Source organism: Anopheles coluzzii, chromosome 3 (assembly GCF_943734685.1).
Source record: "Anopheles coluzzii chromosome 3, AcolN3, whole genome shotgun sequence".
NCBI classification, from domain to species: Eukaryota; Metazoa; Arthropoda; class Insecta; order Diptera; family Culicidae; genus Anopheles; species Anopheles coluzzii.
In genome coordinates, this window is record NC_064671.1 from 34,577,538 (window position 1) to 34,592,294 (window position 14,757).

General features: G+C 48.9%; 1 protein-coding gene across 1 annotated transcript; it reads left to right on the forward strand.

The window, feature by feature from the left end:
- Positions 1-142: 142 nt before the first annotated feature.
- On the forward strand, positions 143-14,721 carry LOC120959696 (gamma-aminobutyric acid type B receptor subunit 2). The gene is made up of 8 exons (XM_040383286.2): positions 143-2,350; positions 9,846-10,417; positions 10,491-10,634; positions 10,702-10,977; positions 11,491-11,556; positions 11,699-11,902; positions 12,086-12,627; positions 12,703-14,721. The coding sequence occupies exons 2-8, from the start codon at positions 10,052-10,054 to the stop codon at positions 14,423-14,425; spliced, it is 3,321 nt and encodes a 1,106-aa protein (XP_040239220.2). The 5' UTR covers positions 143-2,350; positions 9,846-10,051; the 3' UTR covers positions 14,426-14,721.
- Positions 14,722-14,757: the final 36 nt, after the last annotated feature.

A 14,757-nucleotide genomic window follows, 5' to 3' on the forward strand; every position in this document is an offset into this window, starting at 1 on the left:
GCACAAAATAAACATGTATAACTCATCTCAGCGGTCTAAAAATAATATTGTTTCGATGTCTTCATACGAGTATTCAAGAAGAAGAATAAATTCGTTCACAGCAATCGAAATATAAAGATTAACGTTCAAATAATTCCGTTCACTCGTTGATCAAATTCAATAAAATCCCACAGCTTTTCAGCAACCAAACTCTTCCGAATTGAATTGTTTACCATTTCCATCCCGCGGCATTGGTCTATCGTCATCAAGGTACGCACAAAAAGTCTGCTACCACCATCAACCACCTGTTGGCATGCCGTTACACATAACCTCACAAAAAAGCGGCGTCTATTCGAGCAGCATTGGCGCCAAAATAAAACCAACCCAAAATGCCGGCATGAACGGACGTGCACGTGCGAATTTCCCCTCTTTACCCCGGGGCGTGCGTACGACGAAGGATTCGCGCGCGCAAAACTGAAACCGATAGTGCGCCGACGCCATTTGCCATTCGTCCTTCGTGTTCGGTGCTCGGTGCTTCGTGCTTCGGGGATGCTGTGGATGCTGTGGTGGTGGTGGTGGTGGTCTCACTCCGAGGGATGATAGGGGAGGACCGGAAACACGACAGACACGACATGAGCGGGCACGACAGTCGCGATATAGAGCGAGAGCGTGGTACATAATTAATAAAACAAATAACGAGCCTACCAAAGAAAAGATGAGGGGGGAGATGAGAAAGGATGATGATTGGTAGTGGTAGTGCAGCAGTAGTGCCAAACACACATACAGGATGGAGGCGGCCGGAGTGGGGCTGCTGCTGCTGCTGCAGTTGGTCTGGCATGTGGACTGTGGCACAGGGAAGATCCCACTTCATCGACCACACGCTCACTATCGGCTGCTCCACTGGTTGTGGTTGTTGGTGGGGCAGAAGAGAGCAGGAGATCAGGTGGCTTAGGGAGGATGGGTAGGCAAAAATATGGAACAGGAAAAACACACCGGGACCGAGGGCTCTCGAAGCTCGTGGTTCGTCGTGGGGTTGAATCGAGAGTGAAGTGTTTTTCGCTGCGCTGCAAGAAGCAACTCCATTTAGAAGGGGGGCTCGCTGTGACGGTGACTGGATGCTGGATGCTGTGCGGAAGTGCGAGAAAGGAAACGGAAATGCGAAAAGCATCATTCCCTTTCTCCCGCGCCGAGGGCACCGAGTACGAAGGGGGAGGCATCCAGCATTGACATCAATAATAAAAACATAAAACGAAATGGGGAAAAAAGGAACAAAACAGAGCAAAAACAAACATTCTCACCACGGCACACACACAAACACACACGGAAGGAACTAGAAGGACTAAAACAAGAACCTGTCCTTTTGGGTTTGTTTTTTTCTTCTTTGTCACCTTCCCGTCCCCGTTTGGCTCCCGCGTCGTATCGCACCGAACGCAAATCGAAGTGGGGCCCATTGCTTGCGCCTTCTCGAAGTGTTTTGCCTGCCTGTCTGCCTGTTCAGTTGCATCGGAGATTCGGCCGTGAGCGGACGCGCGCTTGTTGCTGGTGACGAGCACTGCCATTCGCGCAGCGTGCGTGTTTTGCCTGTGCGGTAGCGCATAGGGTCGGGAAAAGGCTTCCGGTTTTCCGGCCAGGCCGTGTGAACTTGAAGTTTGTGCTGCAGGCAGTTTCCTTCTTTCGTTCGCTTTTCTCGTTCCGCTTCAGCTGCAAAGCAAACCAAACAAAAAAAAAAAAAAGAAGCGGAAAATCGAGGTGCCAGGGACGTGGAAAATGGGTACTCGCGCGTACTTGCTTCGTTGGGGCCACCCCGTTCGCTCTTTAAAACTTTGATGAGGATTAATTGCACTTTCGTAGCCGGCGTTTTAAAGTGTCGTTGAGTTCCTGGTTCCTGGATGGGTGGGTGGAACGTTCCTGCTGCTTGGCGAATAACCTACCTGGCTTGGGTTGCGGGATGCCATCACAGCCCCGTGTTAATAAGCTAAAGCGAAAGGCAAAACTGGTGCTCCGGGAGTCGTAGCTGTAAAGTGTGTTGCTCTGTATTGCTGTGTGTGTGACTGTGTGTGCAATTGTGTTTAAGGGTCAAGATTTTGCCTTTTCGCCTCGGATTGGCATTTGTGTACCGCGCGCGCGTGTGTGTTTGTGCCAGTGTCGAATGTGTCTTGCCGTGTCGTCCCCCGAGGGGAATTAAGCAGTAGATTGGAACGGAACTGCTGCACGAGGTGGTGGTGGCAGTGGCAGTGGCATACCGTCACCGGTTCGGCTCACTAATCCCAAGCACTGCTGGCACTTGCAAATGGATCCGGCGCTGGGGCTGGTGATGTGGACCCGGACGCCAAAGTATCCAATCAAAACTACAAAACGAGATTCGAAAAAGGTAAAGACCGTGCCATGCTCCCAGGCATGCAAGGCGAAGAGAGGTGAGGGAAGAGGTAAAAAAAGTGGGTAGGCTCGGGCCAGACTGCCCAAAGCCAGCAATCGAGGTCGAAAAGGACACATGTTTGCACGTTTGATGAGCTTTGACTGTGACTGTGAGCGGTTTGGGCTGTTTTTTCTATCCCATTGCTTCGCTGTAGTTTTCGTTTGATTAATTTACTGAAAGGACCATTCCCAGACCTTTGGCGCTTTTTCACTGAATATGTGTGTGTTACTGTGTGTGTGTGTGCTTGGAGAAAAAAGGAAATAAAAATAGCTTCAGTCCCTTCTTTTTTTTTTGGGGAGAATGTACAGGATTAATGAACGCTGCTCAAAACGAGATTTGCAGTGATAGAGGCGTCTCCATTTCCCATTTCAGTTCATTATTGGACGAAGGGATCCCACGGTGGGATCCACCCTGTGAGGCATGGATCCATGCTTACTAACCTGTACAAACCGACAGCCGAGAATGGAGGAACTTCCGGCTTCCGAACACCCGCCATCCCGGTGCGTTTAATGGGTCCGCTTTTCGAGTGCACTGGAGCTAAATGCATTTAAATTAAAATTCAATTAGAAGGGAAACAGTTCTCCCATCACAGACACATATGCATGGAGACACGTACGGTGCAGGAACAGCCCCACACACACGCACACAGACACACATCAAGTGCAAAATCGATCGAGCATTTCAAAACGAGCGCACTTCATGCCGCTTTTTGTGTGCCGATGCGCGCCGTACGACGGCGGAGTGAAAGTGTATGATGTGTTTCCGGGTTCCGTGCAACCGTCGTAAACTGTGTGAATCGTGCAGCGTGAATTTTCCTAGGGCATCTTTAGCCCTTCAGCACGCTTTAAGAGGCCACACACACACACACACATGCTCTCTCTCTCTCCCGTTTCATCGACGTAGCGCGTGCGGTAAGAGCAAGGACACAGCGCAAGGACGACGCCGATGTGCGGCGCGTTTTGTCGCGTTTGTGGCAATTATCTGTGAAGAACAAAGTGAAGTGGGGCCGACCGGGGGAATCGGGAGGAAGGGAATTGCGCGGCACGATGCAAGAGCGGTTGTGCTGAGGTGGCGTTTTGAAGTCAAGAAGACGGTGTGTGAGTGCGCGCAAAAGGAAGGTTTCTTTTTTCTTCGGTGCTTATCCTACCCAGGTAGCGGTACGGGGGGGAAATGGGGTGGCTGCCTTGCCCCGGGAGCGCTTTTTTCCCACTTGCGGAAGTGTGTGGAAGCTGCGCTTGCTTCGTACAGCGTTCGGTGCCGTCTTTGAAGCTTGAGAAGAGGTTAAAACAAAATTTAAATAACAATAATTGTAATAATAACGCCCAGAGACAAAGTGGAAACAGAAACAGAAAAGAAAACACACAATAAATACGAAAGATGGCAGGAAAAATATAACAACCACCCGTTCGGCAAACCAGCAGAAGCCAGTCAAAGTCGGTGGAAAAACATTCCATAATGGTCCTCCAGCGCGCTCCGATTCAGTCCTTCAGTGGCATCGAGTTTTGCGGAGGATTTTTCGCTTTCTGGTCAGTATGCCGTGGCATAAGTAAAGGGTTTCTCTGTGTGTGTGTCTGTGTGTATCTCGATTGCACTGTGAACAACATAAACCTGGGCCGGGTTGTACAGGAGGTAGTAAAATAGCGGAAAATAACCACAACAAAGCACCGAACAATGATGAAAGACAATTCTTCAGCAGCTTTTCAACAACAATCGGCAATCGGGGAAAACGGGGGAAACGGGAGAGGCGCAAACGGTTTTGTGAAACCGGACGGAACAGAAGGATAAACACGGTGAAACAAACTGTCCAACCATTCGTTTACCTATTGTGGTCATTGTAATTTATGTCGAGTGCTTTTACCCCCTTCTGTTTTTTGTGTGTGTGTGTGTGTGTGCTGTTGCTTTTGGTCCATCGTCTTCGGCCGGTGGTTTACGGTCGGCTTGGTCGAAACCGCCAGGCTGGAAGAAGCTTTCCGTAATGATTTCCATCAATACAATCTAGTTTTGAGGTCGGTCAAGATGGGCTTCGTCTTTAAGTGCATTTTCTTGTTACATTAAATGGTTGAGTAAAAAAAAAAAACAGGAAAGGGGGTTGCAGACAGTAGCTTTTATTTAAGGTCAGCCTAGGAAGATCAGACGAGAGCGCCTAAATGTATGTAAGTTATCTCTATACTGGCTTGGGTTCTGGTGGACATGTAATGTTTACATATTGCTTTTCTTCTTGGATAAAAGTCTTTAATATATTCATTTTTGTCACTGTGGACACTAAAATTTATTTATTTTACCAAAATACTAAATATCTCTTTAAGAATTATGTTAGATACCTTTAGGCGTAACGCAACGCTGGCAAGTGTTAGTATTTGCTTTTACTGTGACCAAAGTCTTTGAAAAAGAACAAGTCGATGCGTTTAGAGTAAATTGACAGAAGGCCATGGGAAATTTTTGACAATTAAATTGAACCTTGTTTATGTTTAGCGATGGACCATAGCAACGTCCATAAGGGTTTTAATAACGAATAAGGGTTTTGTTCAACATTTTGCACTCATTTCCTGTTAGAATATTATAAGAATTAGAATAAGATTAGAATATCACATGGCTGATACAATCCAAGGATCTCTTTTATCATTCGTCGCCAGGTTATAAGCAGAAGACGGTATGCATATTGTACAGTGGAGCGCCGTTTATCCGGACTTCTCGGGACTTGACTTCGCCCGAATAAGCGAATAACACGGATAATAAGTCAAATGACATATTTTATCACAAATTCCTGGTTATTTTTTGGAATTTTTTCTTATTTTTTGATAAAAATAACCCAGTTTTTATTAACTTCATGTTTTTCGAAAGAGAATTTTAAAAATTTGCCATGAATTATAGTGTTTTTGTTATGACAATGTGCTCTTATAACCGCTTTTTCAAATATCCTCCTCATAACCCAATGTCACTTTTGTATTGAACTGTGATTTCTCAACAGCACGGATAAACGGAAAGCCGGATAAACGGCGCTCCACTGTACTTGTGTGTACCGATTCGATGTTTCATTTTACTCTCAGTGTTTAAATGAAAGTAAATAGGACTTCTGTTACCCAGTTGGAACATGTAAAGTGCTGTTTTATGCCTGATAAACTTTTCGTTCTTCCAGCAGGACCGTTGCAAACGGTAGTGATTCGTGGCCACGGAATGGCAAGCAATGAGGTTATCTGCATACAGAGTAGACGGCAATTACTTTTCCTTTATTCTTCAGAAGTGATTGACTGCAAGAAATTTAACCAATATAATCTTCCTAATAGTAAATTCGTCCACTTTTCCACGTTAACTATTAGCCGTTTTTTGTAAACACTTTTTCATGAAACTGTCAAAAGCGATCTGAAAATGGCAACCTAGCAATGGGATTTGCATCGACCTGTTCTCCTTAATAGATCTTGACACTCACATAACGTACTTTGCATACCTTTAGGCGCTAAATAATATTCAACGAAATGTACGTTTATATCCAATTGGTTTCCGTAAAAATATTGTTTATCGACAATGATGAACAAATTCAGGGACGATTCAGAGCTTCTACAAACTGAAATATCGATATTTTTTGATAGGTTCATCAATTGGTTGTTTTTCGTATTCAGATATGAGATTAAAAAAACGTGTACCATCCCTGCATAAACTCTCTCCATCAGTAACAAGTGATCAAAGAAGCAATATAAAGTTATTCGTAAAATGTGTCATGTGCAGCATAGCACACGTCATTGTTGCATACCTTTAGGCGAATTGATCGAAAAACACCCAAATGTCTGTAACCTGCGGCAAAACACCATCTTTTGTAGTTCCTTTAACCGTTTCATGCCATGCTTTCAATTCCAACTTACTCCATCAGCGAAAGAGCTCCCCACGCGCCACCTCCCCTGCATCATCCTTTCCAAATGGATTCGAACAATTGGAGGGGATTTATTACGGAATACCGAACACCGCTGGGAAATACGGTGGAAATTCCACCACATCGATGGAGTGGGTTTCCCACCCCCACCCCCGGGGTATGCCCGGGAACACGAAACGAGCGGTTAGTTTTATTTTGTTTTATTGCGACCGTGTGCTCACCGTGTCGCGTGTTGCAACTGCCATTACAAGGACACACCGGCAGCGCGGTACGTGCGAAACTCGGCCGCCGGTAAAGGAACATGGTGAGCAGAAACAAGAAGAAGGTGAAGAAGAGAAAAAAACACACACAACAACCGCAATCCCAAAAGCCTGATGGGATGCTTGAGATGAGCCCGGGGAGGTAACTATGTTGGTGTGTGTGTGTGCACACAAAAGAACGAGAAGAAAGCTCACCGCAAGCGCAAGTCGAGGGACAGGAACGCCGAGAAACAAAAGCCCCCATCGGCCCATCGTTATGGTGGAATGTTTTTCAATGAGCCGGTGCTCCTTGCTTGCGGGTTGGGAAGGTCTGTGTGTGTGTGTGTGTGTGTGTGTGTGTGTGTGTGTGTGTGTGTGTGTGTTGAAGGGTGGATGGGTGGCTCGAGGTGTTGCAGGTGCTCACAGCGGCTTTAATCCGTTCTTGGCCTAGTGGCTCACAGCACGGAATGGTGTTAACGTGTCAATCTTGGTTTGAAGCTGACACCTTTAACATGCGAACAGCGTTTTCGGGATAGTAATTAAATTGTACATAAACGAAACGCAGTGGAATGTTTCGCCTGAAAGTATGAAAGCTTTTTAGCTGGGGAATGGGTACAGCTAGCAAATGTAATATCTAGCCTAGCCATGTGTCATTTATTTCCCCTGCACTTGCTACGGATATTGAAGTTGGAAAGCGGCCTTCAATAGACTATCGAGACTTTCAACCGGCACACAGTTAGCCATTTATCCCGATCGAGACAATATACATATACAGGCATCGCTCTGTGTCATGGGCCTTCGTCATCCGGCGAGTCTCGGTGCTCATTCACCCATTCTAGTGGGCGTCCTCATGCTTTCCCCCATACGTTTCTATTGTGTTGGTCACGTAGCGGAGGGTTTGAAAAGAGGGATTGTATTTTAACCCTCGTTTGCCAACAGCAAAGCCACCAAAGCCGGGATTGAACAGACCGGTTGATGGGTCGTCCTGTGTCCCCGTCATCATCGTCGTGGTTTCATCATTTTCCCAGGAAGTTGCAATTGATTCTTGATGTTTGGCGCTCGCAGGGGTTCCAGCTCGAAGGTCACTTCACTGATGCGTTTTCCATAGAATCCCCCGCACTCGCGTGCGCCCGCTTTCACTTGTCTCAGGTGGATGATGTGTAAGGCTAATGGTTTGGGTTGGTGGACAAATCAAGCGAAATCAAGTCGAAGGGACACTGATATGGAGATGTGATATGTGTACACATCTCATCCCGCAAACCCCCCCCCTCTCCTGTCCGAACAGCAGATCAGGGGACCCGTTGCTTGAAGCACATCAGCGTCAACGGTGAAGATGTTACGCAAACGGTGGTCGGTGGCCTTTCCTTGAAGGGATTCGCGCGGACGGATGCTTTAAAATTAATGCCATCGCGGCGCAAGCCCGGCAGCACATTTTGACATTGGCTTTGACAACAAGCACAGCCACTTGTGCCCGGGAGTTGGCATGGCAACGCACGGTGCGTGAGCCCGTACGCCCAATCTCATCAAAGTTTACAGACTCATGTGCCCGGGCTAATAATATACATGCCCATCGCCGCTGCCGCCGCGACATGATGCTGTACACGAGGCGCATCGTCGAGTGGCTTTTGGGAACGGAAAAAAGGATAGCGAACACACACAGCAAAAAAATGGAACGAAAAAACATACACACACACACACACACACACACACACACACACACACACACACACACACAAATGGGCCCGAACAAATACTCGTCCTTTCTAATGAGGATCGTATAACGTTTTTTTGGGGATTTCCGAGAAATTCTTCATACTCCCACAGCCGAAACGCCGGCGCTGTGTCGTCGGCGGGTATTACGGGTTATATCAAAATAATAGCATTAGCCGTGCCAGATTATACGTCTCCGCGGAATCGCGCAAGAGATTATTGCGACAGGTTTGAGATGAAAAAAGCAAAGAAAATGAAAAGGTATTTGAAACAGAAAATCCAACACGAAATGAAACGATTCCGGTGGCTTTCCTTTTCACTCGATACAATCGCACGATACTAATTCGTGTGTGTAGGTGCAAAAATGGCAATCTTGTTATGCAGATTGCATTACTTTAGGCGTCACGGTGAGGGATGGGTTGGGTTGCGCCTGAAAGTATGCACTGCTCATCTCGATGTTCGATTTGGGACTTTTACAAAAGAATGAAATTACAGTCTAGTGGTGTTAACCCCCTGACCTTTTGAACGGTAAAAACAAAACAAAAAGATTGAGAATTAATTAATTCCTTACGGAGAGCAACTTTTTCAATTTGCTGTATGAAGGATTTTATGGGCCAGCTGCCAGCAATAGAGTTTTTAATCGTGTTTGGTTTGATAAAACACACCTTCGACGATACAAGGCAGTATTTGTAGTAGAGCTTAGTAGATCCTATCCAGCCCACAAATTCCCACCCCATCCCACTTGGGCGGGTGATGCACTTCGGGGCCCAGAAGTGCATTTTGTCGAACAGCTTTTACACGCTTCTACACAAACTCCGATGTTCACGCTCGTGAGTTGATTATGTTTGACAGAACTTTCTCTCCTGCTTCTAGTTCTCCGGCCCGACAAGAGCCCATACTTATACGGAAAGATGCAAGATGTAAGTTCTTCCTCCGCTAAACTTCCTCCACTTCCCAGTACAGCTAATGTATGATTTATGCTTTCTCTGGAGGAGCAAATAATCGTTGCTCTGTCTCTCTCGTCGTACCGTGCCCCCAAAAGCAACTTACTCCTTGCAACGAAAGGCTATACAGCATGAAGCACCACATGAGACACCAACAACCAAACAACGAAAAAACGACACAAAGAAAAAAGAAAAGCAGGATCATGGTATAATCAGGGGATTTATTTTAAAAATAACTTGCCTTGCAAGACACAGGCAGGCCTGCCTTACCGGGTAGAAGGAACGAACCTTCCACCTCCAAAACTGTAAAAGGGATGAGAATGGGATGGAATGGGAAAACTTTTGCTTTTGTAAATAAGGCTTCGGGCCGGTCCCTATTGTCTCCCTATGTTGGGCTGGACACTGTCGGACTTCATCTTAAAAACATGCACCAAATAGCAGTTAGTAGTGCTGCTTTTGTTACCATTCCCTCGGCTCCGGCATTACAATAACGCAAAAATGCTTTCCCAAAATCCAGCTGGAGAGCCGCCTTGCAAAGGGGTTTCGTCGTGATGTACCGCTTAGGCATATCGAGAGTCGGCCCAGTTTTGTGGAAGTGATGCTGTCTTTCGGTCTGCTTTTTGTGGCGTTTTTCCTGTCCAATTTTCGTCCCCATCATCTCACACAATTTCGCTTTGGCTGCTCTCACACAGGCATTGGTCACAGGAGCACCCTTGAACGTGCCAGCACGTGCCGCTCTATCGAAAGGATAAACCACGTTTTCCCCGTTTCCGAACGGTGTTGGAGGTGGTGTTCCCGCGGCTTCCTGCACAGGCTCGGTACGGACGCCAGTCGATGGCAGCGGCTTACGGCGAGCAGTCGAACCAGCTCCAACGGAACGCTCAACACGCTCAAGAGGATGCGTCGCACAACGGCCGGCTCGAGTGGTTACGTGCCGGTGGTGCTGATGGTGCTGCTGCTGCTGGTGCTTTTCGACACGCTGCTGGCAAGTGAAAGTGCCGCCAATCGGAAGTCCAGCGTGCAAACGAACGAGCACAATCGGAACATCATCAATACGGTGTTTGAGCGGACGCGACCGGCTGGCAGTGAGCGTCGTGCCCGCGAGGTGACGATACTGGGACTGTTTGAGTTGAGCTCGAGGGAGGGAGCGACTCGCCGGGAGGGGCTCAGCGAGCTGGCGGCGGCACAGCTGGCCGTACAGCACATCAACCGGCGTGGGCTGCTGCTCGGGTACAAGCTGAAGCTCATCACGAACGATACGAAGGTGAGTGCGTGGGGCGTAATGGGGAGTTAGCGAAGGATTTAAAAAAAACTTCAACGCTTGCTTTGTGTTGCAGTGCGATCCGGGCGTTGGAGTTGATCGGTTCTTTCACGCGCTCTACACGCATCAAAGCAAGCGGATCATCATGGTGCTCGGGTCAGCCTGCTCGGAAGTTACCGAGAGTCTGGCGAAGATCGTTCCCTACTGGAATATCCTTCAGGTATTGGAATTGTCCTTGAAATTTCCAAGTTCTTATACGAAATAACAAATTCTTGTAACCATTGCAGGTCTCGTTCGGTTCCACCTCCCCAGCATTGAGTGATCGGCGCGAGTTCCCCCTCTTCTACCGCACCGTCGCACCGGACTCATCGCACCACCCCGCCCGGATAGCGTTTCTGATGCATTTCGGCTGGGACACGGTGGCAACCTTCTCCCAAAACGAAGAAGGCTACTCGCTCGCGGTAAACGATCTCGTGACCGAGCTCGAGCGGGCCAACATTACCTGCGCGGCGACGATTTCCTTTGCCGAAACTGACTTTAAGGAACAGCTGAAGCTGCTGCGGGTATTAATGTAGTATCTTCCGTGTTCCCTAAAACGAGTCCTTTTAGTGCGAGAGTGCCTTGGCATCTTTTCCGATGTTCCCTGATTCCTGTTGCTCAGTCTCTTACAAGTAGCGTTCTTTTTGTTACAGTAGTGTTGTTGTAATTTTGTCCCTTGTCATGCCAACCACTACTTCCACCACCACCACCACAACCACCTCTACCATAACACACTAAAGTTATATAGGTAAGAGCCTCGCGTATCTTCACGCGCAAAAAAACATTGAAACGCCATCTTCATCATCTGTTTGTTGCACACACACACACACACCTTCATTTCAGCATCACCGCATCCTCATCCATTCTTCCATCCTTAAACCCCGGTACCCTGCACACGTAGCTACAATTCACTGCACTTTGACTGTTCGATAGAAATCGCTTCCCGTCGTTTCGAATCGGTTATTACAAGGTCTTCCAGCGGGGCTAAAGATGCTGTCATTTTGTCTCTTCTCTACTCCACCCTAACCACCCCAAAGGACCGTGATGTGCGAGTGATTATCGGAAGCTTTTCGCATGAAATTGCCCCGCAAGTGTTCTGCGAGGTAAGCAAAACAGACCCCCCCCCCAAACGACGACGAACCTGCCGCGGGATAAATTTCCCCCGGGAGAGAGCATGCTTTTTTCCCCTTCTTCTTCCTTGTGACCATCGTTGCTCATTTTTGTTCCCCTTCTTCTTCTTTCTAGGTCTACAATCTTGGTATGTACGGTGCAGAGTACGCCTGGATACTACAGGACACGTACATCTCGTCCTGGTGGTTGGCGGGCGACTTACCCGAGACGGGTAGTGCACCATGCACCTCCCGGGCACTGCTGACGGCGGTGGAGAACTTAATAATCGTCTCGAGCTACAATAGCATCGTTGGCATGGGCACTGCCCTGAGTGGATTGGTAAGCGTGTGTGTGTGTGTATGTGTGTGTGTGTGCTGTTTCGCTTCGATCCATTTGCCGATAATCCTTTCCCATCCTTTCCCATCAGTCGTTATTTATTTACATTGCTGTGCTCACTGTGCGGTGGGATTAAGAACCGCTGTTTGGTGATTGTTGTTTCTTCGCTTAATCGCCTTTTCCCAGACCAACGACATCTTTCTGCAGAAGCTGCGGGAAATGAACGTCACCGGTGCGGTGTCCCAGTTTGCGCCGCAAACGTACGATGCGGTGTGGGCGATGGCGCTGGCATTGCGCGGTGCCGAACGGTCCTGGTCCCAGTCGGTGCCGCACCGGGTCCGGCTGGCCGATTACGACTACACGCGGTACGATATCGCTCAGGAGCTGTTGCGCCAGTTCGATCTGCTCAAGTTTAATGGAATCTCGGGACCGGTTTCGTTCGAGGGTGCGGACCGAATTGGGACGACCTCGTTCCATCAGATCCGGGCAGGGCAGCTGGAGATGATTGCGTTTTACTATCCTAAGAATGCGACGCTCGACTTTGGCTGCCGGTACTGTGTGCCGATCGTGTGGCCGGGGGGCCAGGTGCCGATTGCGAAGAGGATACTGCGGCTGAGGGTGGATACGATCGATCCGTTTGCGTTCTACACGGTGGTGATACTGTCGCTGATCGGGATTGGGATTTCGGTGCTGTTTTTGGGACTGAATTTGAGGTTCCGGAAGTTGAAGTGAGTGTTGTTGGTTAATTGAATCACCTCAAAATTCTTGTTTTAATCATCAACTTCTTCTGTTTTTTGTTGCAGAGCCATCAAGCTATCGAGTCCCAAGCTTAGCACGATCACTGTCTGCGGTTGTATGCTCGTGTACACGGCCACCATTCTGCTCGGCCTGGACCATTCCACACTACCCTGGTCGAGCGTTACCTTCTCCACCATCTGTATGGCAAGGATCTACTTCCTGTCGGCGGGTTTTTCACTTGCCTTTGGCTCAATGTTTGCAAAAACGTTCCGGGTCTATCGCATCTTCACGCACAGCGCCGGAGGACTTTGTCGGGACAAGATCCTGCGAGACACGCAGCTTATCTCGGTGATCGGTGCACTGCTGCTTGTGGATGCGTTCGTCGTCTCGTTCTGGATGGCGGCCGATCCGATGGAACGGCATCTGCACAACCTTTCCCTGGAGATCAGTACCACCGATCGGAGTGTGGTGTTCCTTCCCCAGGTGGAACTCTGCCGCTCAAGGCACTACGAAAGCTGGCTGGGCATGCTGTACGCTTACAAGGGACTACTCCTGCTGGTCGGTGTGTATATGGCGTGGCAGACGAGGAACGTGAAGATATCGGCACTGAACGATTCGCAGTACATTGGCATCTCGGTGTACAGTGTGGTGATCACCAGTGCGAGTGTGGTCGTGCTAGCGAACCTTCTCTACGAGCGGGTGACGCTAGCGTTCATCATAACGGCGGGCTTTGTGTTGATCTCAACGACGGCCACACTTTGTTTGCTGTTTCTGCCCAAGATTAAGGACATCTTTGAGAAGGGCGAAGTGTACGATCCGATCATTCACAGCATGGGGCTGAAGATGGAGTTCAATACGCGCCGGTTTGTGCTGGACGATCGTCGGGAGCTTCAATTCCGGGTGGAGGTACAGAATCGAGTCTACCGGAAGGAGTTGGAGCTGTTGGACGCCGAAATTTGCCGCCTGGAGCGAGCACTTCAGGAGCGATCGCCACAAAGTTCGCCGCTTTCTTCTGAACCCAACCTGCCCGACTCACGACCTTGCGCGATCGCCCGGCCTCACGGGTCTAGTGGACTGCCCATGCTGCTGCTGTCGGTGCTTCCACCGATAATTCCGCGTGCCAGCTGGCCCTCGGTCGATCCAATGCTTTCGCCCATGAAGCGGAACATCGCTTTCAGCTCGCAGCCCAAAATCGATCCAGCAGTAACGCTAGCCCCAACCGGTAGCCGTGAGCGCATTCTAACCTCCAGCAGTCGAGTTGGAAGCGACGAACCTCACACACTCCCCAATGGATCGAGTTCCGGTGTGATGGGCAAGATAAGGCACATGTTTGCCCCACGATTGCACAAAACTCCCTCGGCCACGATGCTCGGAGGCACGGGTTCATCGACGAGCGCGATACGCAAATCGGCCCTAGCCATCTTCAACGAAATCGACACCGAAGACGATCTGCCCCAGTCGATCTACACCATCGACAAACCGACCAGGGAGGAGCTTACACTGACCGGGTCCGAACCGCGCGTTAACTTTGTGCTACCACCGAACGGGTGGAGACGGTCCTCGACGGTGCAGCAGCAAGGTCCGGTGAGGGATCGTATCCGAGGTTCGCCCCGTTTCCCGCACCGTATCTGCCCGCAGACGACGAGCCTTACGGAACTGGGCATCGAGCGACCGCGCATCAGCTTCCTCACGGTCAAAAGCTGTGAGCAGATCCACGGCAAACCGTGCGAATCGCGCACCAAGTGGAAATCGATGGACTCGTTCTCGAAGAGCGTCGGTTCGCAGTAATTCGTTGCAAGGGTCGTTAAACAGCAATGTTCTGTGAACGTGAATGCTAAAAATCGCTCAATGAGTTAGAAGTTCTCAGCCGTGTTGAGTGTGCTGTGTAGCGTAACAATCAGTAACAACGTGTTCGTTGAGAATCCTTCCCCCGCCTCACAAACAGAGCTTATCCCCTCTCCACACAAAACCAATTCGGATGTTTGTTGTGCAAACCCACACTGTTCTTCGCTTTTTCTACGCTGTTTAGTGTGTGTATGTCCTAAGAAAGAACAAAAAAAGAATCAAACCATCACTCGTCAATCGAACCACCCCGGAGACAGAAACAACATCCAACTCCA